Genomic DNA, 24,328 nt, shown 5'->3' on the forward strand with positions numbered 1-24,328 from the left:
AAACATAGTTCACTTCAGTTAAAGCTAAACTTTATGACTTCTACTTCCTGGGTCATATTCATTTGGGCACACCATAGCAAAACACTGCAACAGAAAATGAAAACAAGTGTTTCTTATTGAACAAGTTTAGATCGCACCTCCCTGTTTTGGCCTGTTTGCTTCCATTTCATGTCAAGTGAATACAACCCTGGTTAGAATTGTAAAGGTAAAAATGCACTGACTGGGTACTTAGAAATGTAATTCACCAGTCCATTAAATCCAAGGCACATCCCTAATGCAGACTTGGTGGTAGTCTGTATGCATAATTAAAGCTAATGAATGCATTAAAAGACTGCTAGCTGAGGCTGCTCACTGCTGCAGGGGGGTTGGGCCCGCATTGTTGTGAGGTTAATATCTGTGAATGAAGGGAGTCTTTTAGTGGCGTGACGACTCGGGGAGGAGATGGAAACACCAGGGACAAACATGGAAGAGCCATCACTATTTCCACTGCTGCATTATTCAACAGATTGAAGCCAGCTCTCTGTGAGAGCTTGTGCTCTTTTCATACCCCAGATGAGAGGGGAAAAAAAGGAGTGACGGAGTGAGAGAGAGAGAGTGAGGGATGAAGTAAAAGGGGACTCTGGGGGTCTACTGGCAGTGAACAGAATAGAGTGTAAGATGTGAAGCTGCATTCCTCTGTACTGACCCTGCCTGGAATAAGTCAGTGTGCAGCCAGCAGAACTAAACAGTCTACATGATATATGGCCCATTGGTGGTTACACAAGAACAAGGGTTCACACTCACTAAAGCATTTACACTCACAAGCAGAAGGTCTATGAATGCTGTTTTATTAATACATCACACCAAACACTGACTTTAAATCAGAGACCGTCAGATAAAAACGCCCAAGGTTTGGATATATTCCCTACTGTCAGGACGGCTATGAAATGTAGGGCAATAATGTGGACTACTATATCTCCAGAGGCTGCTGCTTCGGGCAGGCCTGATATTCAGCTCACATTACAGTGCTGGGGTGTCATCTGTGACCCACATCCTTTTTAAATGGGATGTTCTGTACTTGACCTGGAGGATGTGAGAGGTGTGAAACGTCTTACAGATTTACACTCTCATTACTAATAATCTGCTGACTGACGATAAAACTGGAACGGTACTGACGTTTTATACAATGCTGATGTGTGTTGAAATGTGTTTGGTGTGTGTATGCTCTTCCCGTTTCCTTTTAGAGTCGTTTTGGGTTCTTGTGGTTGACGTGAGTGTGTGTTATATCTGTCTCGTCTTACTTTATTGACTGGTTCTTGTCCTTGGTCTTGTGTTCGACCAACGTCTTGCCACTCTGGCCCACGGTGAAGGCGAAGGTTCCCTGGACGTGCTGTGGGTAGCGGAGCTTGTGCATGTGCTTCCGGAACACCTCGGCCAGGTCCGACGCCACCTCCTCATCAAACGCTATCTTCAGCAGCTACAGGAGGAGGAGGGCGATATTAGGAGTGTCAGAAAAACACAAATGAATGAGTGTTCTGTCAAACTTTAAATGGAGAGCGTTACGATGCAGAATGAGAGTGGGGGGGTGGGGGTAGCAGGGTTGAGGGAGGAGAAGGTATGAAGGCCGAGGGGCCTGGTGCTTAGGCAGTAGGGTTATGGATATGAGGGTGGCAGGATGGAGGGTAGAGGTGTACCTGGAAAGTGCAGGAGCGTAGCTGCAGACCCTCCTGTATGAACTGGTCCATGGACAGACTGACAGAGATCCTCTTCTCCTTTGTCAGGGAGGCGATGGGGAACGACCGAGTCACCACCTGCTCACCCACTGCACAGCAACAACACTCAGGGTTAGAAAGAAAGTGTGTGTGTGTGTGTTACTGCTAACGTGTGTGCATGTTTGTGTTTTCAACACCCTCTTACCCAGCGGGTCATTAGGCGTGCCCTTGAAGATGAGCCGGTAGGTGGTGAGGAAGATGGCCCCCTCGGCAGGGAGGAGGGGTGGACCCCCCAAGGCCCCCGTGGCCTCCTCCCGGCCGTCTGAGATCAGGTGCACCCGCATGCCGTCCATCACCAGCTCTTCCCCCGCCAGAAGAATGGGCCTCAGAAGCTTAGGCTGCAGCACGGAGAGAGAGGAGTGAAGGAGAGAAGAGGAAAGGGGGAGGAGATTGGGGACAAGAGAGAGGGAGGGCAGAGGAAGAAAAGGAAGAGGTAGATGTGGGGTAAAGAAACGAGAAGAGTTGATAATTGATGGAAGGAGAAAAGTAAGAAGATTGAATAGAGGGACATGGTAGTAAGGATGAGGGGGAAAGAGAGAGACAGTAGAAGAGCTGTTAGTGCCTTATGTCCAACAGAACTCAAATGTATAAGCCATCCTTACATTGGTGGTTCTATATTTCAAACCAAATTAGAGCAAATTCACCACAACAAATGGCACACGCCAATCCAGATGCATGTTGAAGCACAAATGTATCACCCGACACACAGTTGAAAACAGAGATATCAAAATGGAGACATTTGATTGCAATTTGTTATTTTTGTTAATGTTACATAACATAAACGGTTTGCCTAAATCTCAACTGGCTGCTGGGATCTTGGCAAAGACAACCCTGATGCTCAACAAGTAAAACAAGCAGAAGGGAAAATACAGCCACGTTTATGTGGTTATTTTTATAAAGTTGGATATGAAACCATTCAAATATCTTAAGACTGGTATCATATAATGGCAATTTTGAGTGGTTTTCCCCTTAGAAGAGGTAACATGTTTACAACCATTTGTGTATTTTCTCAAATTGTTCTCACAAAATCATCTTACAGCGTTCTTGGATGTATAGAGAGGTATTCAAAGTATGAAGAGTGGCAGGTCTAGTTTCTGTTAAAGACCTATAGACCATTTGGCTGAGGGCATTGACATAATTTCCTGTCCCCAGCGACCCTGGAGAGGCTTATGCTGGGGCAACTACACCAAACAGAGCAGCTCAACTCATAATAGAACATTTATTAAGGCACTCGTTTCGTAACCCATTTCATAATCGGTTGTGCAACAGCTAATACCCTGGGTCCAGCTCATTGGGAGAGGATTTAACTGGAATTCATATGATATGAACGCTCACGCAGAAAAAAAAATCTAGAGCATTCTGGGAAGTGGGATCAGGTCAAATGTGAGGTGCTCTCTGAGGTGCTCTCTGAGGTATTATAAGATGGGATAAACACAGAAAACTCACAAAAGTTGAGATCCAATTGGACTGATATCTGATACAGGGCATCCCTGAGCTCTTGGTTGATGCATATGCTAGGACACTGCTTAGTTGTCATTAACACAAAATAGACATGCCAATGATGCCGTGCTAAGCTACCATCCCTCTCCAACTACTGGCAGAAAACTCCACAGAACAACCAGAGCAAACTGCACCCTTCTGTCTGAAGGCACAAGTCAGTGACAGGCTGTAGTCAACCAGGTCACTGAGAACTACAACCTCCAGCATGCACTGCTCAGGCTGTTGTCATCTACCAGGTTCATGTTCAATAGGCACCAACTGGAGAAAATGTAATGAAACAGAAAATCCACATTCTTGTTCGTATTGGACAAAGTCAGGTAGTACCTACTCCTTTTCAAAACATTTGCTCCCAATTATTTCCAACTGAACGAGATCCCGGCTTCTGAGAGGAGGGGAACTACATCAACCCAGCATGCACTGCTCAGACGTATTAGTGTGAGTTACACATGGTGCTGTCGCTGGGACAGACGTACCTGCCGTGGGCGTGGCACTGTGACACTGAACTGCAGGGATTGGTGGAGAGGGGGTTGGGCGGGGCTGGCCTGGGCTCTGCGTGGCTTTTGTCCAGCGTAATGTAAAATAAGGAATTGGTTACCTTTTGGATCGGTGGCAGTCGCTTACTCTCCCTGTGGACTGCATCCAGCGTCTCGATGTGCATCTGAACGATGTCTGTGGAACAGGAGGGGGAGAGAGAAACTGATTAAAATTCTCTCCTAATACACAATTTGAACTCTTGAGAAAACCTGGGTCATACTCATTAGAGAACACAGTAGCAAAACGCTTTGAAATGGAAAACTAAAACAAATGTTTCTTATTGGACAATTTCAGGGAATCCCTCCCCGTCAGTGCTTTTTGTTCCATTTAGTGCCTAATGAATACAACCCTGATCTGTCAAGGAAAGTTCACAACATGAGCACCAAAAACACAAAATGGAGATTCCTACCTGGTATCATGGTGTGTAGTGCCTTGAGGTGCTCGTTGGTCACCCCACTCTCGTTACACACTTTGTCTACGAAGCGGTTGATAAATCGCACCACAGAGTTGGCCACGTCAGAGCTCTCAGCGTCCTCAAAGCCGCTCTCTGTGTCGTAGCTCTCCGCCATGCTGCCAGCAATGCTAAACAAAAACAACAAAGGCATCTTAGGAACGACCAATATGAGCTTGAACTTCAAAGTTAAAGTCTTATCCCTAGGCATAAGTTTGTTGCTGGTTCCACTGTAAGATGTTACAAAGCTGCCCACCGTTTGATAAGCTGTTTTTAACATGTCTGTTAGTGAGAAAGCTGTTGGGTATGTTTTCCTGTCTGTGTGTACCTCGTTGTTGTGTGTGTGCGCGTCCCCCACCTGTTGGTGTACCTGTTGGTGACATAGCTGTTGCTAACACTCTCCACGTCCCCTATCCCGGACCTGTTGAGCAGGCGGTTCTTGCTGGTGTCCAGGGGCAGCAGCAGGTAGGACATGCGGTTGGCGTAGTGGATGGCCTGGCTGAACACTGTGCTCTCCTCCTTCTGCACGCGCTCACTCTGCTGCTCCTTGCTGAGCGTGGGCCACAGCCTGCTCTGCTCTGACGCCAGCTCCAGAGCACCAAGCTGCTCCTGACCTCCTGCTGCTGGACCAGACTCCTGCTGACCGCGAGACTGGGGGGGTGGAAGGGGAAAGGTCAGATGGGGTCAATGTATGGATGTACTCCAAGGACTAAGTACCATTATCAAGGAAAAGGCCTCGGTTGTGTTTTTATTGCTGTGTTTGATACTAATATACAGGAGCGTTAGCTTAAAAAAAGGTTCTGCTTGTTGTGTAATTGCAAGGTCCATTCTTACAGCGGTGGACTGCTCCCCGCCGTCTGCCTCCAGATACAGGGCTCTGATGTGGTTCTGGACATCACTGTAGAACATGGCCTCCCAGAACTGCATGTTAGTCCACACCATGTGCTCCTGCACACAGCTGTAGGCAAACTGGGTGATGCCCGCGCCTAGTTTCTGCCAGACACAAACACACAAGGCCACACAGAAGCTTTAGAAACAGACCACTTTAAAGCTATGATAAAGGACAATGATTTGTTTATTTTGTGTTGAATAGGGATTGTTTTTTTTTTGTTGGGACTTACCCTGCAGAAGGCCGTGACCAGAGGAAGGAGGATGGCTGCAATACCGTGTTCATCCATGTGGGAGCAGTCCTGAGTTGGAGAATAGAGGTCAACATCACCATACTCTCACGCAATGTCAGTCATGCAAACGCCACCGATTAGGCTCCATTATTCAGTGTGTGATCTTATGGCCTCCATTGCAGTGTAAAAATAGGTAGCATTGTACTGTTTTGAAAAAGTCCCAAGGAGTTAAAGTTATTGCTTTCAGAAATCCTTCAATACAGCCGTTCTATGTACGGAACCTGACTGTGTGCTGTGGTCTACAATAGAACTGTGTCGAAGAGAGATGTTTTTGTGGCGTCGGCATGTACCTGTAAGGTGCAGTTCATCATGCGGACGATGTAGTCAAACTGCTGGTCGTCCAGCACAGCTCGGTTCTGCAGGACGTGCTGGTTGAGCTCCTGGGTCAGACACACCCTGGCCGCCCGGCCCTTCAGAGCCCGCAGTACCGCTGGCATCAGCTGGGGGAGGGGGGGAGCAGACACAGGACAACATTAGGAGATGGAAGAAAAAAATGAAAATATTACAAATATATTTTTTAAATCACTAGACTATCATATAGGTCAAACCTCTAAACTAGCTATAAATTGTTAACACCATCATTCCAAAATGGCCGAGCACTGAGATGCTGTTGTGGCCTTGTCTCTCACCTTCTTGGCCTCCAGCATCTTGTTGTCAAATATGTAGGTAATGCAGTTCCTGACCACCTCCAGCCTGCGAGCGCTGTTAGCCAGGACATGACCATGCCTGTCCACAATGTCTCCTGGAGGAACACCACGACTCAGCGGTTATTACATCACACTTATCAGTCTACACTGAAACTACACTGAATCCAGCTCAGTTAAACCAATGCTGAGAGATAGATGGGTCACACAGAGGTTGTCCGAAACACAGTGGACTGTCGGGTGGCCCCGACTGGAAGACCGACAGGTGGCCCCGACTGGAGGACCACCCGACTGGAGGACCGACAGGTGGCCCCGACTGGAGGACCACCCGACTGGAGGACCGACGGGTGGCCCCGACTGGAGGACCACCCGACTGGAGGACCGACGGGTGGCCCCGACTGGAGGACCACCCGACTGGAGGACCGACGGGTGGCCCCGACTGGAGGACCACCCGACTGGAGGACCGACGGGTGGCCCCGACTGGAGGACCACCCGACTGGAGGACCGACGGGTGGCCCCGACTGGAGGACCACCCGACTGGAGGACCGACGGGTGGCCCCGACTGGAGGACCACCCGACTGGAGGACCGACGGGTGGCCCCGACTGGAGGACCACCCGACTGGAGGACCGACGGGTGGCCCCGACTGGAGGACCACCCGACTGGAGGACCGGAGGATGGCCCCGACTGGAGGACCACCCGACTGTCGGGTGGCCCCGACTGGAGGACTGTCGGGTGGCCCCGACTGGAGGACTGCACTACTTAATCCCACCATCTCATGGCTATGCTGCTCCACCCCCCAGCCCTCACTATCCCCACCAACCCCTCCACTCAGTCTTTCCCACCAGCTTGGCACACTTACCCAGTGGGGGTCCGGAGGGCACCATGCCTTTGAGCTCGGCCTTGACCACGGGCGGGGCGGTCTGGAGCTTGGCGGCGGCATGGTCGATGAAGAGCTGGACCGTAACGTCGTCCAGCAGAGGGAAGATAGCCAAGTTCTTGGGGTCATTGTGACCAGGGCTCTCAGCTGGCCGCTGCACCTTATGCATGGCCACGGCAGGGTACGGGTTCTCCTGATGGGGGGAGAATAAAAAGGGGAGACCATAAAGGTGTAGGGGGAGAAGGAAAAGAGGTAAGTGGTCTCCTGTTATTTTAGTTACTACATTACATAGATGGAGGATCTTAATTTGACCTATATTGCCACAGCAACAGGATTTGAACGCTTAGTCCATAATGTTACTTGATCAGTGGTTAGGCTATTAGCTGGCCAAAAGTAGGCTACATGAAAAGTGCAATAGGACGATTCCATGTCAGCAACGGCCCGAAAATATTTTGGGTATCTCAGATTGTTCATAGAAACTTTATTGGGAGGCAGGATGCTTGATACTCTTCGTACATTGTAACACAAACCATTTTATAAAATCCTGAAAGTGAAAATGTCAGGCCCTTTTTAGACCTGTACATGCCTCCCCTGTAAGACCAAATGATCTGTGAACCGTACACGATACAGACATACCTCAGTGTCATTATACTCCTTATAGTGTCCTCAAAAATATGGAGTACGGATACATTCTGAAATACAATTTTACACATTAATTTATTCAACATTTTTATACATCATTTTAAACAATATACTCTACAAGCAATGCTACCTCCCAAAAATGTAGGCACTTAACAAATTTCAGGTCTGCTGAGCGCAAACTTGAACGTTGTGAAAATTCTGTGCAACTTCTAGTGCACGTTTACTGTGAACACTGAGGCTGGACTTGCTTTAAAATACAGTTAACAGTGGCCATATAGGTTACTGTGGCTATTTGATCATAATATAGGCGTACCAGAGTGGCCTACCATCAAAAACAATGGAGAAAATGCATCCCATAACATTTTAACATGGAAATAGCTGTTCTATCATTCATCCTACAATAGCAGCTAATGTGTGGTGTTCAACGTAGGCATACATTCCATGAGACTGAAAAAAACATGTAGGGATTGCCATTAACCTGTTTATGCACTTGTCCTTCAGACAACAAGGTGACTGAAAATGTTGTGTTTGATATAAAATGTATTATTATTCCCATACCATTATAACACAGAATAAGACAAATTATGCTACCCTCTGCCTATTGGCTACTTAGCTTATTCAAGCCGGTCTCAAAATACAACACTGCCCCTTTTTTATTAAGACAGAAAAAAAAGCTCTTTATCTGACTAGCTTTTCAAAGAGGTCTAGAACTGCACACATTTTATGCTCTTGCAGGAAGCAACCACTCCACCATTGCTGACTAGAAATGTGCTATAACTGGGCTAATAACTCACTTAATAGCCAAGAATGCAAACAAATGTACACACCTGGACACATGCAAAACAAGCGCATCTACTCTAGCACTACCACTCATGCTGTAAACACAGTCCAGTTAAAAGGGAATGGCACAGATCCATATATGGCAATGATCTATTTGCATATAGGGATACTGCAGCTCTGATTGGTTATGGCGCACCAGTCTGTGTAGAGTATGGGACTGACTTGTTGATAGTGTTAACTAAAGGGGAAAACTAGAAAGTTGAGTGAAGTTCAATCTCGTGCTTCTCTGTGCGAGCTTATATTTCTTCTGCGCAGCAGTCCCGGGGGAGCTGCGCACGCGCAGAGCATAGAGGGAACATTGCCTACAAGTACATCAAATTTCCAGTGTGGGCTCTCTGCTACTTTTAAAGTTATGATACATTTTATGAGCACCACCAACACAATGAATGGGAAAATGAATTCAAAGGGAATTCCCTCTGCTGGTGATTTGCTGAATGTGCAATCCGACATGAGGCTGTGATTGATTAATGATCTATTATGTCAATTGCTATGTATAAAATTGATCATTTCTTCAAAAGTAGCACACTGGAAACTTTGTGTTTTAAGAGTATAGTTCCAAACAATGTATTAAAATAAACAAAATCAAAAAGGGTACTTTTGAGATATGAATAGTAGTTTTAAATGTTGAATAAATTAATGTAATTTTTTACATTTTATAATCAAGACATACCCCATATTTTAAAACACACTATAAGAGTATAATGACACCAAGATGTTGTCTGTATCACGTACAGTTCACGGATCATAAGGTCTTATAGGAGGCATGTACAGTATAGGTCTAAAAAGGGCCTAAAATGGCTACTTTCATCCCAAAAAAAAAATGATACCAAAAATATTCTCGGGCCATGCTGGCGTGAAATCGGCCAATACCGTTAAAATAACCACATTAGTGTGGGTTTTCAGGGAATTGTACGCAAATCACAAAGCTCATCAGCATAAATTCTAAGCAACAAAAGGGTGATCAAATTAAGATCCTACATCTATAAATAAAATCAATAAAACATGTTTTTAATTTTTTTATGCACAACATACGTTTTTGAAGAGCTGCTCGGCCAGCTCCTTGATATGGTTCATGACTTTGTGCGGGCTGCACTCCTCCTGGCGAATACGCTCCACCTGATTGGCCATCAGCTGTAGACACAGGAAAAGAAAAATAGGAAGTTAGAATGCTTTTTCCTTCACATCTTTACCACTGATTGGGGAGGTGTGTGTGTGTGTGGAGGGGGGGTACTCACGTCATCGAACAGGTCTGTGAGTCTGTAAGGCGGCCCTCTCTCCGATATGAACCCAGCGAATGCCATACCGTCCAGAACCTTCATCAGGAAGTCATCCTCAGTCAGAGCCCTCTGGCCCAGGAATGCAGCCTGGAGGAACACACACACTCGTCAGGCTGGAGATCCACTCTTCCTTTCTAAGTGTTAGACTCAAAACAGTTTGCAGGTCTGTTTAGAGCAAAAATGTTTTTCTCCCCCAGGCAGACATTAAAGTGATATATTCCATTGTGTTCATAAAGACTGTAGTTGGTTGCAGGCTTGTATGAACACAACGTAATATATCACCTTAGGAATTAAGTTCAGAGAGATAGAAGGTGATGTGTACCTTATGGAAGCGGATGACTGGTTCAGGGTGGATCCGGATGATGTGTAAACACCAGCGATAGCCATGGAACAGCTGGCCGAACAGCCACAGAAACACCGCCCGGATCTCCTTATCCTGCAACACACAGACAGGGAATTATAACATACTGAGGGGTAAGTATGAGACAGCAAGCCTGGGAAAGCTCAGAAATCCAGAGACCTTGCTGCAGCATTGCCCCAAACAAAGGGACAGGGACTTTCTCAGATTTACATTTGAGTCATTTAGCAGACGCTCTTACCCAGAGCGACTTACAGTGAGTGTGTGTGTGTGTGTGTGATTTTGTTGTGATAAATAATGACGAGTCAATGGTTCAGTATTATTTTATAACAATTGTGTTTCAATTTTATTCATTATTTTTCCACACGCACCTTCCACCGAGGATAGAAGGGCTCTACATTACCTGGATCTTGAGTGTGGAGGGTTGTGTGGAGGAAGGGGGGAAGGCATGGTCAGCTATCTCCAGCTCTGGGTCCAACACCTACAAACAAGATGGCAGGAGTCACATTACAGCAACATGGACAGAAATATCATTTAACAGTCTTCTCATTACATCCGTTCAGTTCATCAATATTATTCAGTACATAAATCCTACAGCAGCTGCTGCTACATTCTGGCTTTCAGACACCGCTTCATCAGGAATCTTAAATTACAATACGCTGTCAGAAGCTTTTAAGAAGATGAGAATTCTTGGAAGCCCCTCTCATAAATGAGACCGATGAGGCTTCAGACTAAGCAGCAAACACCCATTAACTAAATTAGCTGCAGAATCTCCTATTCACAGTCCTATTTATGTTTGGGGATGGTGAGGTGAATTAATTCAGCTAATCGTGAAGAGAGCAGCAGAGTACCCAGATAAGCCCACACCCAACGGTTGCTGCCCAACTATCTCTAGAAGCATCGCTGCAACAACCGTCACCCACCACCCCCCTCCACTCAAACGCACACTGCACCAACCACATCATTTGTTTAATCATCTGGAAAAGTTAACTATCCCTCCAGTTGCAAAAGCTATCGCTTTTCACGCACTGCAATTATCCTCTGCGCTGGTCTGTGTGAAGGTTACTTAGACTCAGACCTGTTATGTGAGCCGGCTGGGGGGCTGAGGCTGGACAGCGCTGTGCAGACAGACAGTGCAGACAGACAGAGTGCAGACAGACAGTGCAGACAGACAAATGCAGGACGGAATGGACCCGACGAGCACACACACTGTGCTTCACTGGTTATGGAAGGAAGCATGTGTGCATACACGTCACATGCACATAACGTGTTTTATTGACTCAGGACACAACAAAGGACTAGCACTTCCAGTGAAATTCTCCATGCATTACAGGGCTCTGGTCTCATTCCAGCCATGCAGGGTCACCGGGCCAGCACTACAAGTCTATGGCCCACACAAGTTAGGACAGAGGGAGACGGGGAAGAAAAGAAAGGAGGACAGAACAGAGGGAAGTGGGAGAGGCCTGTATAATGTATTGTAGAATGGTCAGGTCCCATCACAGGACTGGTTGTTCTGAGATAGAACAATTTTACAGTCCCCATTACTTACGAGCATTTATTGGCTGGTACCTAGCTCTTTCCACTGTGTTGTTCATCAAACACCAAGGAATGTTTAAACATGGTAATGAAGGACAAGGGGGAAGTATACTGGTTGAGGAGCAGCTCCTTTTCAATATCCCTCTGACCGAGAGGACACAATAACAGCCTAACCCCGTCTCATTCTCTCCTCTTTTGCCTTTTCTTGCTTTCCCTCTCTCCCCCCTTTCCCTCCTCATTTGTCCCTCCCTCCTCCTCTCCTGTTCAGTCTAGCCATAACAGATTGGCTAGTAACCATGCAGATTGAGTATGGCTCATGTTTCATGCCCTCCAGCCAATTGAGATCATAGAGACCAGCCTGAGATAAAGCCCATTGGCATCAGACAGACAGCCTTGGAGAGTTACAAAAGCATTAACACTCTATACTGTCACATGTACTAAAATATAATTTACCATGGACTTGTGTCAAAAAACAACCCAAAATGTTTTTCTTCTATAACAGTTAAGAAAAGTGCCAAAAAGCTAATGAAGTATGCATTTTGAGCAGTTCCGAGCAATGTCTGTCTGGCAATATTCAGAGCAATCTACGCAAGTCCATATCAAATGTTCCTTCATATTAAAACATACAACTTGACTCTTATCCTGATAAAGAAATGAGGGGAGGAAGAGGGGAGGAAGACATTTTTATCTAGGGAATAATATGTTCCCAAATATTTCTCATGTGGGACAGCATGTCAGATTCTATAATTCATCTTCTCCCTCTGGTCCAACTCTGATAACACAAACACACACAGTTTGGGCTGTGGGAATCAATGCCAATGTCATACAGGCAAACAAATAACTCCTCTTTTGGCTCCAGATTGTAGTATCATTTCATTCATTGAAGATGGGAATATCCATTCTTTCATAATTCTTTATTGGACTACTGTGCATTACAGTAAGCTCTGCACGTGCCAACTCACACCAATAGTGCAAAAAAAATAAAAGACATATCCTCATGAACTGTTCATAACTTTGTTTTTATAGTTGTGTCTCATGGGTAATTTCAATATTGTAAAATATGATATTGTTTTATAGGGGTGTGTAATGGTAGTTCCGATACCTTACAATTAGAATTTAAGATTGTGGGAAATTACTTTGATCACAAACACATGATTGCTTACAATATCAACCAGAATCATTGAATAAATAAAATCTGAATAAGATCTGCCACCATTTGTTTGTTGTAGCTAATGATGGGAAAGCAATGGTATGGCTCTCCTCCACATAGGAACAAAAGCATAAACCAGCCGCAGACACCAATGATAGGCAGGCCCAATCAGGAAATCAGATTCGTTTTACATAACATGGATCTTATCTGAACAAGAGGAATTTCCAGATTGTGCTGGCAGTGAGAAGCTCGATTACAATAAGGAACTTGATCTTATTTAGAAAAGGAGTTGGTTCAGAAATAGTAAATCAACATCTCAATGTGATGCTGTGCTTAAACCACTATAGCTGTACATGGTTCAGGGTAATGCATAGTGGGAGTCCCTGTGTTTGGTTAACGTGCTGTACTGGTATTGGTGACTGATTTAGCTGTATGAAGTGAAGGTGTAGAAGTCTGGAGGGTGTTGCGGTGAGGTGTGAGTGTTGTCAGTGTTGTCGTCACGGTGGTTACCATGGAGAGGGCGGTCTGGGTCTGCTGCAGGAGGGGGTCGGGGAGCAGGGAGATGTGTACACACTCCGGGATGGTCACCGTGCCTCCGTCCAGGTCAGCGATGATCACGTCCAACTGTAGAACAAGACACACAGACGGCTCAGTCAGTGCGATATCTTTGATTGCTCTTGTAATAGATCACTGTTCTGCATACTGTACATGAGGCTAAGTGTGCTGATTGATAACAGTAGTGACTGACAGAGCCACAGACACACACAAACGCGTCGGTCAACAGCTGATCATTACAGAACTTTACCTACTGCAGCACTGAAATGTACCTTTTAACAGGCAGTTGGGTTGCCAAGGCGATAACCTCTCACCCCTTACACTCCATCATCAAATCGATCTATCAGAGCCATGTGACTGTATAGTATACTATATTATACAGACAGGCAGTCCATTGTTAAAAGTCATTACATAACAAAGCATGGCAAGGGACCACATGTAGTTTAACGCACACTAACCTAGACCTCAGAAACATGACACTATAATGACTGTTTTCATAGTCCTAGTCCCAATCTGAAATGTATTTAGTGCCTAGCCCACTACTGCTATTTTACCTGCCTTCATTCTAAATGTACCTTGTTTTTATTGAATATCCTTTTTTCCTCAGAGCTTTGAGATAACTAATGAAAAGCGATATGCAAAATAAATATATTAGTATTATTCATCTTAATCATTAGTTTGTCCTTAATAACAAAAGGTAACTTTCAAAGTCATCCAACATTCCACTGGATATAGAATGAAGATATTTAAGTTACATGTCAGGTATATTGCTAATGTACCTTGGCATGGTTTACAAAGACCGTTGTGTTAGTACTGAGAGGCATTTCATCTAAAAAGAGGTTTCAGATGGCTAAAACACAGCAGGTCTGGGTTGTTGAGTGAGATGAATTATAGATAAGGAAAGAGGGCCAGAGAACTGACAATCATATCCAATAATCAAGATCGTACCGCAGGCTGTCAAAGTATGGGGGGGGCAACACAGAATGAAGACGGTCTTTACGTGCATCAGATAGGCTTTACAAATGCATACACTGACGGAATATATAAACATGATATAGAAAATAAATCAAAAAGAAGTATTGTAGATTGGAACATACGGTCATGCTACCCACCAGTTCCTGGGTCTCGGAACGGAAGAAAGAATTGACCCCGATGATGAAAGGCGTGGGCGTGCTCAGCACCTCCAGGAGTTTCCCCGGCAGGATGGGGACGTACGTAAAACTGACGGGAGGGAAAACAAGAGGAAATCAGATTTATCAGGAATCAGATTAGGAGATGACATAAGTGAGGAAATCACAAAATTACTTCAACTAACAGACCAATATCTTGTTAATCAAATCCCTGTAAACTCACTATATTAAAAAAGACATCTATGAACCTATTTTACAATGAAAAACACACACACACACACACACACACACACCTGTATTTGAGGGGGAACATGATGGCCAGTAGTGCTCTGCAGGCGTCTGTGAGTCTCTGGTAGCTGCTGGACAGGAACAGGATTTTGTGTTCCGTCAGAGCAGCACAGAACAGATACAGGACGTTCACTATACCTGAGAGCAACAATATAACAGAGGTACAGTATTCACTTTACCTGCAGGGAAAGACCGACTGCGTGGATTGTAAAGATCAAATGTATCTTCAAACAAAATGATCAAACATGCAGGCATTAAGACAGATACCTACAACCAATACCCCAAAATGACAAAGCAAACACAGGTTATTAGAATTCTTTGCAAATTAATAACAAATAAAAAAACTGAAATACCTTATTTACATAAGTATTCAGACCCTTTGCTATGAGACTGAAAATTGAGCTCAGGTGCATACTGTTTCCATTGATCATCCTTGAGATGTTTCAACAACTTGATTGGAGTCCACCTGTGGTAAATTCAATTGATTGGACATGATTTGGAAAGGCACACACCTGCCTATATAAGGTTCCACAGTTGACAGTGCATGTCAGAGCAAAAAAAACAAGGCATGAGGTTGAAGGAATTGTTCGTAGAGCTTCGAGACAGGACTGTGTCGAGGCACAGATCTGGGGAAGGGTACGAAAAAAGGTCTGTAGCATTGAAGGTCCCCAAAAACAGTGGCCTCCATCATTCTTAAATGGAAGAAGTTTGGAACCACAGACTCTTCCTAGAGCCTGGCCAAACTGAGCAATCAGGGGAGAAGGGCCTTGGTCACTGACCGAGCTCTAGAGTTCCTCTGTGGAGATGGGAGAATCTTCCAGAAGGACAACCATCTCTGTAGCACTCCACCAATCAGGACTTTATGATAGAGTGGCCAGACCGAAGCCACTCCTCAGGAAAAGGCACATGACAGCCCACTTGGAATTTGCCAAAAGGCACCTAAAGGACTGACCATGAAAAACAAGATTCTCTCATCTAATGAAACCATGATTGGACTCCTTGAAATGAATGCCAAGCGTCACGCCTGGCACCATCCCTACGGTGAAGCATGGTGGTGGCAGCATCATGCTGTGGGGATGTTTTTCAGCGGCAGGGACTGAGAGACTAGTCAGGATTGAGGGAAAGATGAACAGAGCAAAGTACAGGGAGATCCAATGATGAAAACCTGTTTCAGAGCACTCAGGACCTCAGACTGGGGGGCGAAGACAGGACAACGACCCTAAGCACACGGCCAAGACAACACAGGAGTGACCCAGCCAGAGCCGGACTTGAACCCGAACGAACATCTCAGGAGAGACATGAAAATAGATGTGCAGTAATACTCCCCATCCAACCTGACAGAGCTTGAGAGGATCTGCTGAGAAGAACGGGAGAAACTCCCCAAATACAGGTGTGCCAAGCTTGTAGTGTCATACCCAAGAAGACTTGAGGCTGTAATCGCTGCCAAAGTTGCTTAAAAAAAAAGTACTGAGTAATGGGTCTGAATACTTACGTAAATGTAATATTTCATACTCTAAAAACCTGTTATTGCTTTGTCATTATGGGGTATTGTGTGTAGAATGATGGGGGGGGGACTATTCAATACATTACAGCCTTATTAAAAAATGTAACAAAAATGTGGAAAAAGTCATGGGTTCTGAATACTATCCGAATGCAGCGTGTACACACTACTGTTCAAAAGTTTGGGGTCACTTAAACATTTTTTGAAAACAAGGACATTTCTAAAAGAGTGTCTAATTTGTGAGACAGATGCCTCACAAGTCCTCAACTGGCAGCTTCATTAAATAGTACCCGCAAAACACCAGTCTCAACATCAAAAGTGAAGCAGTGACTCCGGGATGCTGGCCTTCTAGACAGGCAAAGAAAATATATCTCAGACTGGCCAATAATAAAAAAGACTAAGACGGGCAAAAGAACAGACACTGGACAGAGGAACTGTCTACAAGGCCAGCATCCCGGAGTCGCCTCTTCACTGTTGAAGTTGAGACTGGTGATTTGCGGGTACTATTTAATGAAGCTGCCAGTTGAGGACTTGTGAGGCGTCAGTTTCTCAAACTAGACACTAATGTACTTGTACTCTTGCTCAGTTGTGCACCGGGGCCTCCCACTCATCTTTCTATTCTGGTTAGAGACAGTTTGCGCTGTTCTGTGAAGGGAGTAGTACGAGATCTTCAGTTTCTTGGCAATTTCTCGCATGGAATAGCCTTCGTTTCTCAGAACAAGAACAGACTGACGAGTTTCAGAAGAAACGTTCTTTGTTTCTGGCTATTTTGAGCCTGTAATCGAACCCACACATGCTGATGCTCCAGATACTCAACTAGTCTAAAGAAGGCCAGTATGATTGCTTCTTTAATCAGAACAGTTTTCAGCTGTGGTAACATAATTGCAAAAGGGTTTTCTAATGATCAATTAGCCTTTTAATATGATAAACTTGGATTAGCTAACAACACACAACTGGAACACAGGAGTGATGGTTGCTGATAATGGCCTTTAAAAAAACATCTGCCGTTTCCAGCTACAATAATCATTTACAACATTAACAATGTGTACACTGTATTTCTGATCAATATAATATGTTTTCTTTAAAAAAACAAGGACATTTCTAAGTGACCCCAAACTTTTGAACGGTAGAGTAAACTCAGTAAAAAAAGAAACGTCCCCTTTTCAGGATCTTCATTATAAAGGGATAAAACACTGTTTCCCATGCTTGTTCAATGAACCATAAACAATTATTGAACATGCAACTTAGGACACTAAAGAGGCCTTTCTACTGACTCTGAAAAACACCAAAAGATAGATGCCCAGGGTCCCTGTTCATCTGCATGAACGTGCCTTTGGCACGCTGCAAGGAGGCATGAGGACTGCAGATGTGGCCAGGGCAATAAATTGCAATTTCCATACTGTGAGACACCTAAGACAGCGTTACTGGGAGACAGGACGGACAGCTGATCGTCCTCGCAGTGGCAGTCCACGTGTAACACCTGCACAGAATCGGTACATCCAAACATCCCACCAGGGCAGGTACAGGATTGCAACAACTGCCCGAGTTACACCAGGAACGCACAATCCCTCCATCAGTGCTCAGACTGTCTGCAATAGGCTGAGAGAGGCTAGACTGAGGGCTTGTAGGCCTATTGTAAGGCAGGTCCACAGACATCACTGGCAACAACGTCGCCTATGGGCACAAACCCCCTGTTGCTGGACCAGACAGGACTGGAAAAAGTGCTCTTCACTGACGAGTCACAGTTTGTCTCACCAGGGGTGATGGTCGATTCGCATTTATCGTCGAAGGAATGAGCATTACACCGAGGCCTGTACTCTGGAGCGGGTTCGATTTGGAGGTGGAGGGTCCGTCATGGTCTGGGGCTGTGTCACAGAATCATCGGACTGAGCTTGTTGTCATTGCAGGCAATCTCAACGCTGTGCGTTACAGGGAAGACGTCCTCCTACCTCATGTGGTACCCTTCCTGCAGACTCATCCTGACATGACCCTCCAGCATGACAATGCCACCAGCCATACTGCTCGTTCTGTACATGATTTCCTGCAAGACAGGAATGTCAGTGTTCTGCCATGGCCAGCAAAGAGCCTGGATCTCAATCCCATTGAGCACGTCTGGGACCTGTTGGATCGGAGGGTGAGGGCTAGGGCCATCCCCCCCCCCAGAAATGTCCGGGAACTTGCAGGTGCCTTGGTGGAAGAGTGGGGTAACATCTTACAGCAAGAACGGGCAAATCTGGTGCAGTCCATGAGGATGAGATGCACAGCAGTACTTAGTCAGTATCTGGTGTGGCCACCAGCTGCAGTGTTACTTTTGATTTTGACCCCCCCTTTGTTCAGGGACACATTACTCCATTTCTGTTAGTCACATGTCTGTGGAACTTGTTAAGTTTATGTCTCAGTTGTTGAATCTTGTTATGTTCATATAAATATTTACACATGTTAAGTTTGCTGAAAATAAACAGTTGACAGTGAGGACATTTCTTTTTTTGCTGAGTTTATATACACACACACATTTCTGCCTTTTCCTCCCAACTCATATCAAATATAGGCCTGTGATTTGCGTTCATTAAGCAATTCAACAATTGGTGAAGGTCTTCTCCCAAAGGAACATTTCTAGGTGAGGGAACATCGGACTCTGATTGGTCCATATCACTGATCATAAGGTGCCCCATCGGTCCTGGGCTGAATAAACTGCATTATGATTTGCCGTACCAAGCTGTCTAAAGAGATGGGCTACGCTGCTGCCGCTGACAGGGAGGGTGTCGTTGATGGGAGTCTGGATGACCTGTCGATCGCCCGCACCCAATGTTATAGTCCTCTAGAGAGAGAGAGAGGGACGCATGGAAAAAGAGAACAGATAGTGTGAACGCTCTTTCTTGGAAAAATGGGGATTAGCAACTACAGCACAATCACAGAGGGTTGGAGTGTATTGAGGAGAGGAGAAATCACAGATGAGAAGAACCACAGGGGTTTAGCAGGTACATTAGAACTCCACAGTAACCGGCCATTCAGAGCTGAACAGGAGAGAACTGACCTATGCTGAACTGAGAAACCCATAGCAACGGGCCTTACCACAGATTCAAATCAGCCCACCATATTAAATGGGCCTTTATGGGAGTCACATACCAATGACATTCCAGATTGTCTATACAGGGACATTTCCATTGCTTTTTGGAAAGGGCAGAGTTCATACGTTTGAATGATTTCAGGGGGTCTTAACATTTAAAATGTCTTATTGGTTTAGTGTTACTGGATAGTTCTTACGGCCATATGACGCAGAGGGAAGGGAAGTGACAGAATGATTTAGATTGTTTTGTTGTTGATTGTAACATTCATGAAACATCTCATCTTTGTCATGTAAACTTCACATTGTAGCACATACATTACATTTATAGCTCAAGAGAGTTGTACTAATTGTTGTAAGATATAAGTTGCCATCATTTGTAAGTGTGATCTTTATGTTGCATGCAATGTCAATGAATTTGGATTTAAGTATTTGCAAGACTGAAAAAGCATGTTAGCCGACATGAGTTAAGGCACAATTTGCACAGCATGGTAAGTACAATGGGTCTTGGCTGCAAATGAAGACCGATTGCAAAGAGTTGCATACAGGACAGGTAGAACAAGGTCAAAGAAGGCATCCAATACATCACATAGAAACACAACCACAGCAGCTTCTAGGACAGACATCATATAGTAATACAACAGAATACACAGAAACAACTGGAACTACCTACAGAGGCTGTATACCACATTTGACAAGTAGGAATGCAAATTATTTTAAGTACTGAAATTCTTCAAAAATACATATTCACTATAAAATAGAGAATTGATTTAAAACAGCCGTTTTCAAATAAACTCCAGAAGCAGGAATCTACTGTAGCCAAATCTTCATTTAAAAGTACTTAAAATACAGGGCCCAGGTATATCTGTGTATAGCTGGGAAGGAAAGGTTGACGTTAGCTCATGCTCTCTACAGCAGCAGCAGCAATGGGAACGCAGTGATCCAACTGTTGAACACCATTTCACCGTCACTCGTCTGATCAACAACCAATTAGATATCCTTGCATTTTTCCAGGCTACCAATAACAGATTGTAAAAAGATCAGCCATTGGGTAACAGATTGGGCCTTATCAAAGTGATTTGATTGGTTTTCCCTTGAGAGAGAGGTAGGTGAGATACATAGACATAGGAGGATCCCGACAGAATTAGAGAAAGCTAGGAGCTGATTGGTTGAAAGGAGAATAAAGTAGTCAGGCAGCGTACCAAGCTCTCCTCTCTCTCCTCCTGGCATGGCTACACAAGTCAAGCACCCCACACACACACACACACACACACACACACACACACACACACGAGAGAGAAATACACCATAGGAGAACACGCGGATTAGATACAACAGGGTCCAAACAAAAACATGACATTACAAATACACAGACGGTAACAGCGTGGCATTATGACATGAGTGCAGCAACATTAACATAAGGCACAGAGTCAAACCAGCTGTCAACTTTTTTCAAACCAGCTGTCAAATAAAATGGAAGCATCCATAGCTCAGTTCAGCCACATTTAATATCTGACATTGTAGCTTAGGGCTGGGCGATAAATCAATAATTATTGAGGTAATTACTTCCCTTAATAACCATATAAAAACGTTTAGATTAATTTTGTTGATGTCAATATAGAATCATTAGGTAGAGCAGTCCATTTCACCTCTGTGACGAAACAGGAACGTGCGGAGAAGTGACAATATGCACGTGGAGAGGTATACGCCCACTAAAAACCACTCAGCACCTCGAGTGATGGAGTAAGCCACTATTAACCACGAAAAATGTGTGATGTAGGCAAAAACAGTGGCAGTGATAGCCATGGAGAAGGAGCAGCTTCCAACGAATAAATTATTGATTAAAAGGGTTAAACTGTTTCAGTAATTTGGAAGATGTTTGGCTTTTTGAAGTCCGACAAAGAGCAGAGCAACGTTCGGTGCAAATTGTGCCGTAGACAGGTGGCTACGAAGTCTGGTAATACGACAAACCTTTTTCAACATCTGAAGCAAAATCACTCTTTGGAACATGCAGGAAGTTTGAGCCACGGTATTGATAAACACCCCTCAAGCACCAGCCAATCTAGTGATGTTTGCCCGGTGTTTGCCATACAAGCAAACACCGAAAAGACATCACAAATGCTATTATGCATTGCTAAGGACATGCTACCAATTATCACAGTTGAAAAGGAAGGTTTCAAGAGGCTTATCAATTTAATTGATCCCAGGTACGTGCTCCCTGGCAGCAAACATGGAACAATTTTCCTTGCGTAACTTACAATTGAAAAAAAAATGTAACCTTTATTTAACTAGGCAAGTCAGTTAAGAACAACTTCTTATTTACAATGACGGCCTATAGGGGAACAGTGGGTTACCTGCCTTGTTCAGGGATAGAAAGACAGATTTTTACCTTGTCAGCTTGGGGATTCGATATAGCAACCTTTCGGTTACTGACCCAACGCTCTAACCACGGTTTGTTCAGGCATTCTTGAGTTTGAAGCAGATATGCACATTTTAAACATTTGATTAATATCGTGATAATTATCGTTATCAAATGAAAAAAATATATAGATATCGTGATAATTTGCCATATCGCCCAGCCCTATTGTAGCTACATACATCCAATGGGTAAATTAGTCAGATGATGTTTTCATGACCTTGGGGTGAAATAACAGAGGACTGAAATGTTATACTTGTGTAGCATTGCCATTTTACAGTGAAGTTACTTTAAAAGGGGAAATTTGCTTTGTTAATATTTCAGGAAATCAAGTTATTTATGGAGCTTGGCCCATTGACAGAACGTCCTTGGGCTGGTAACCAGAAGACATTGTGGAGACTAGACAGACAGTCATTTACAATGATCTATTCAATCCCTCATACAGACGGGCAGACGTGCGCACACACACAAACGTTCAGGCAGGTTCCATATCAGACTCATATATATATTCCAGTGTACAGTAATTGGGCTAAAGGTTGCTGCTCTGTATGCCAGGAGTGCGTATCTGACAGTTGAGATAATTGCCAGTTGCAGTAGTAAAGTGGATGTGTTGCAATACATGTTGGTATGACAGTGGTTGACGTGGCATGACTGGGGAGAGTCCTAGCAAGTCTAGACCTGAGTCTAATAAAAAGGTAGACATTTGATAGTATCAAACCTGCTATTACACCGTAACAAACACCTAGCATAGCTTTTCAAGTACTGTTATAATAGAGAATGATCTATGCTATAGTATTCAATGCCTGAAGGTCTCTGAGTGTGTGTAAGTCAAGTGTATGTTTGTTTTTGTTTGAAAGATCTATGCGTGTGTGTGTGTTAATGCTGATTAGTCCCATCTCTCATTCAGACCACTGCACTGCTTGCTATGAGGCCATCTGGTGCCCCATATGGTCACCCTCAGAGAACCAGTGTATGTGTGTGTGTGTGTGTGTTCCTCACCAAGTGAAAAGTCTATACACTTCTATAACAGATCAATAATGGCAAACACATCAGATCGATCCATGACAAACAGCAGCACACAGAATCAAAACAATTCATTGACTTTAAAAAGGTCGCAAAAATGATCGAAATGATTGACAGGTTAATGTAGCATGGAATATGGAGAATCGTTAGGCCACAAATCCCACAAAAGCAGACTAGAGCAAACTGCAAACCACTGAGTGAATATTAATCAGCATGGTTTGAGATGATTATAGGAAATACAAACCAGACTTTTTAGAATCATCATGTTTATCTAAATAGATAAAATCACAATGAGGCAAGCGGATTGGTAAGAAGCTACCGGAAGGTGATGTTACCTGGTCCTGAAAGCAGCCCAGTAGCCAGTCACAGGCTAGGGCCTGAGGAACCGAAAGATTTAAACTACATACTGGGGACTCATTTATCTGCAACACACAGGAGGAACCAATGTACAGCGGGGTTCAATGGCATGTTACACAAGGGAACAAAATGTACGTATAGGCCCAATATACTAGTAGTGCACGATTTAGTATACTAGTTCACTGTATGTTACACTGCTTCATGCTGTAGCGTCATTGAATTAGTTTGAGACAAACAGTACATTTAAATTGTGCACATAGGGTGAATACAAGAACTAAGTAAATATTCCTATACATAGTGTGTAGCAGTGGAGGCTGCTAAGGGGAGGAGGCTCATAATGCCTGGAACGGAGCGATTGGAATGGCATCAAACACATGAAAACCATGCGTTTGATGTATTTGATACCATTCCACTAATTCCGCTCAAGCCATTACCACAAGCCCGCCCTCCCCGATTAAGGTGCCACCAACCTCCTGTGGTGTGTAAGTTACTATGCTGGCCATCTCCTCTTTGCTGAGGACCCGGCATTGACTCGGCAATGTGGGTTAGCATAGCACACCCGCTAATGCTAAGCTACAATGCAAACAGGTTGGTAAGGTAATGTGCTAGCAGTCTGCATCGGCCAACATGCTAGGCTAATATGCTAGCAGGTTGGATGGGGCTAACAAGCTAATAGGCTAGCTGGTTGGGAGGGTTGCACAGCCCAGGAGAATACGTAAAAGTCGGTATGCATGCTGAAAGGAGGTGTGTTTACCTGAGAACCACCAGCGACGGGGATGACGCAAGTGAGGAGGTTTCCGATCACCGTTTCCAAGGGAACGCTGAGGCTATCCACGTGCACGGCGTAGATGAGCCCCAAACAGTTCTGGACAGGGGAGGCACCCAGTCAAAAGACAAGCACACACTTTCCTTGACTTGTAGTGAAATGACACAAACAGGGTTTGTGGGTGAAGAACACTACCTAAAGCAAAATACAGCCAAATCAAGCCTAGAGCTGTCTCAATCACTCTTTGTTGTAACAAGAAACATAGATGAGAAGTGCAATGGGAGTATCGGACAGGGATGTGCAGTATTGTTTGGAGGTGCGTTGTACCCTGAAGACCTCTGTGTGGTCCAGACGGGACACCAGCACCAGGCTCTTGGGGGCAAAGACCTGTGTCGGCTGGACCAGCCCTGGGACTTCGTCCTCATCCACCTCACTGGCCTCAGCTTTCTGTACCTACACACACAGAAAGAGACAGAATATCATACA

The 24,328-nt window shown here is 44.6% G+C and overlaps 1 protein-coding gene across 13 annotated transcripts in view; it reads right to left on the reverse strand.

The window, feature by feature from the left end:
• LOC115180352 (myotubularin-related protein 5) overlaps nt 1–24,328 on the reverse strand; it is a 68,615-nt gene that overhangs the window by 18,006 nt on the left and 26,281 nt on the right. For 5 of the 13 annotated variants that reach the window (XM_029742387.1, XM_029742390.1, XM_029742383.1 and 2 more), the window contains exons 4-26: nt 24,170–24,295; nt 23,831–23,941; nt 23,055–23,141; nt 20,483–20,512; nt 18,929–19,034; nt 14,721–14,853; nt 14,395–14,518; nt 13,253–13,366; nt 10,460–10,537; nt 10,021–10,134; nt 9,657–9,785; nt 9,454–9,552; nt 6,922–7,132; nt 6,047–6,159; nt 5,708–5,857; nt 5,358–5,426; nt 5,071–5,229; nt 4,595–4,887; nt 4,195–4,367; nt 3,847–3,920; nt 1,897–2,089; nt 1,674–1,801; nt 1,281–1,456 (exon numbers count right to left, since the gene is read on the reverse strand). In XM_029742387.1, coding sequence (XP_029598247.1) covers nt 1,281–1,456; nt 1,674–1,801; nt 1,897–2,089; nt 3,847–3,920; nt 4,195–4,367; nt 4,595–4,887; nt 5,071–5,229; nt 5,358–5,426; nt 5,708–5,857; nt 6,047–6,159; nt 6,922–7,132; nt 9,454–9,552; nt 9,657–9,785; nt 10,021–10,134; nt 10,460–10,537; nt 13,253–13,366; nt 14,395–14,518; nt 14,721–14,853; nt 18,929–19,034; nt 20,483–20,512; nt 23,055–23,141; nt 23,831–23,941; nt 24,170–24,295 — 2,990 coding nt within the window. The remainder of the gene's footprint in view (nt 1–1,280; nt 1,457–1,673; nt 1,802–1,896; nt 2,090–3,846; nt 3,921–4,194; nt 4,368–4,594; nt 4,888–5,070; nt 5,230–5,357; nt 5,427–5,707; nt 5,858–6,046; nt 6,160–6,921; nt 7,133–9,453; nt 9,553–9,656; nt 9,786–10,020; nt 10,135–10,459; nt 10,538–13,252; nt 13,367–14,394; nt 14,519–14,720; nt 14,854–18,928; nt 19,035–20,482; nt 20,513–23,054; nt 23,142–23,830; nt 23,942–24,169; nt 24,296–24,328) is intronic. The other 8 variants (XM_029742388.1, XM_029742384.1, XM_029742386.1 and 5 more) reach the window with 7 other exon arrangements.

The sequence above is a fragment of the Salmo trutta genome, chromosome 40 (genome assembly GCF_901001165.1).
Source record: "Salmo trutta chromosome 40, fSalTru1.1, whole genome shotgun sequence".
Taxonomy (NCBI): domain Eukaryota; kingdom Metazoa; phylum Chordata; class Actinopteri; order Salmoniformes; family Salmonidae; genus Salmo; species Salmo trutta.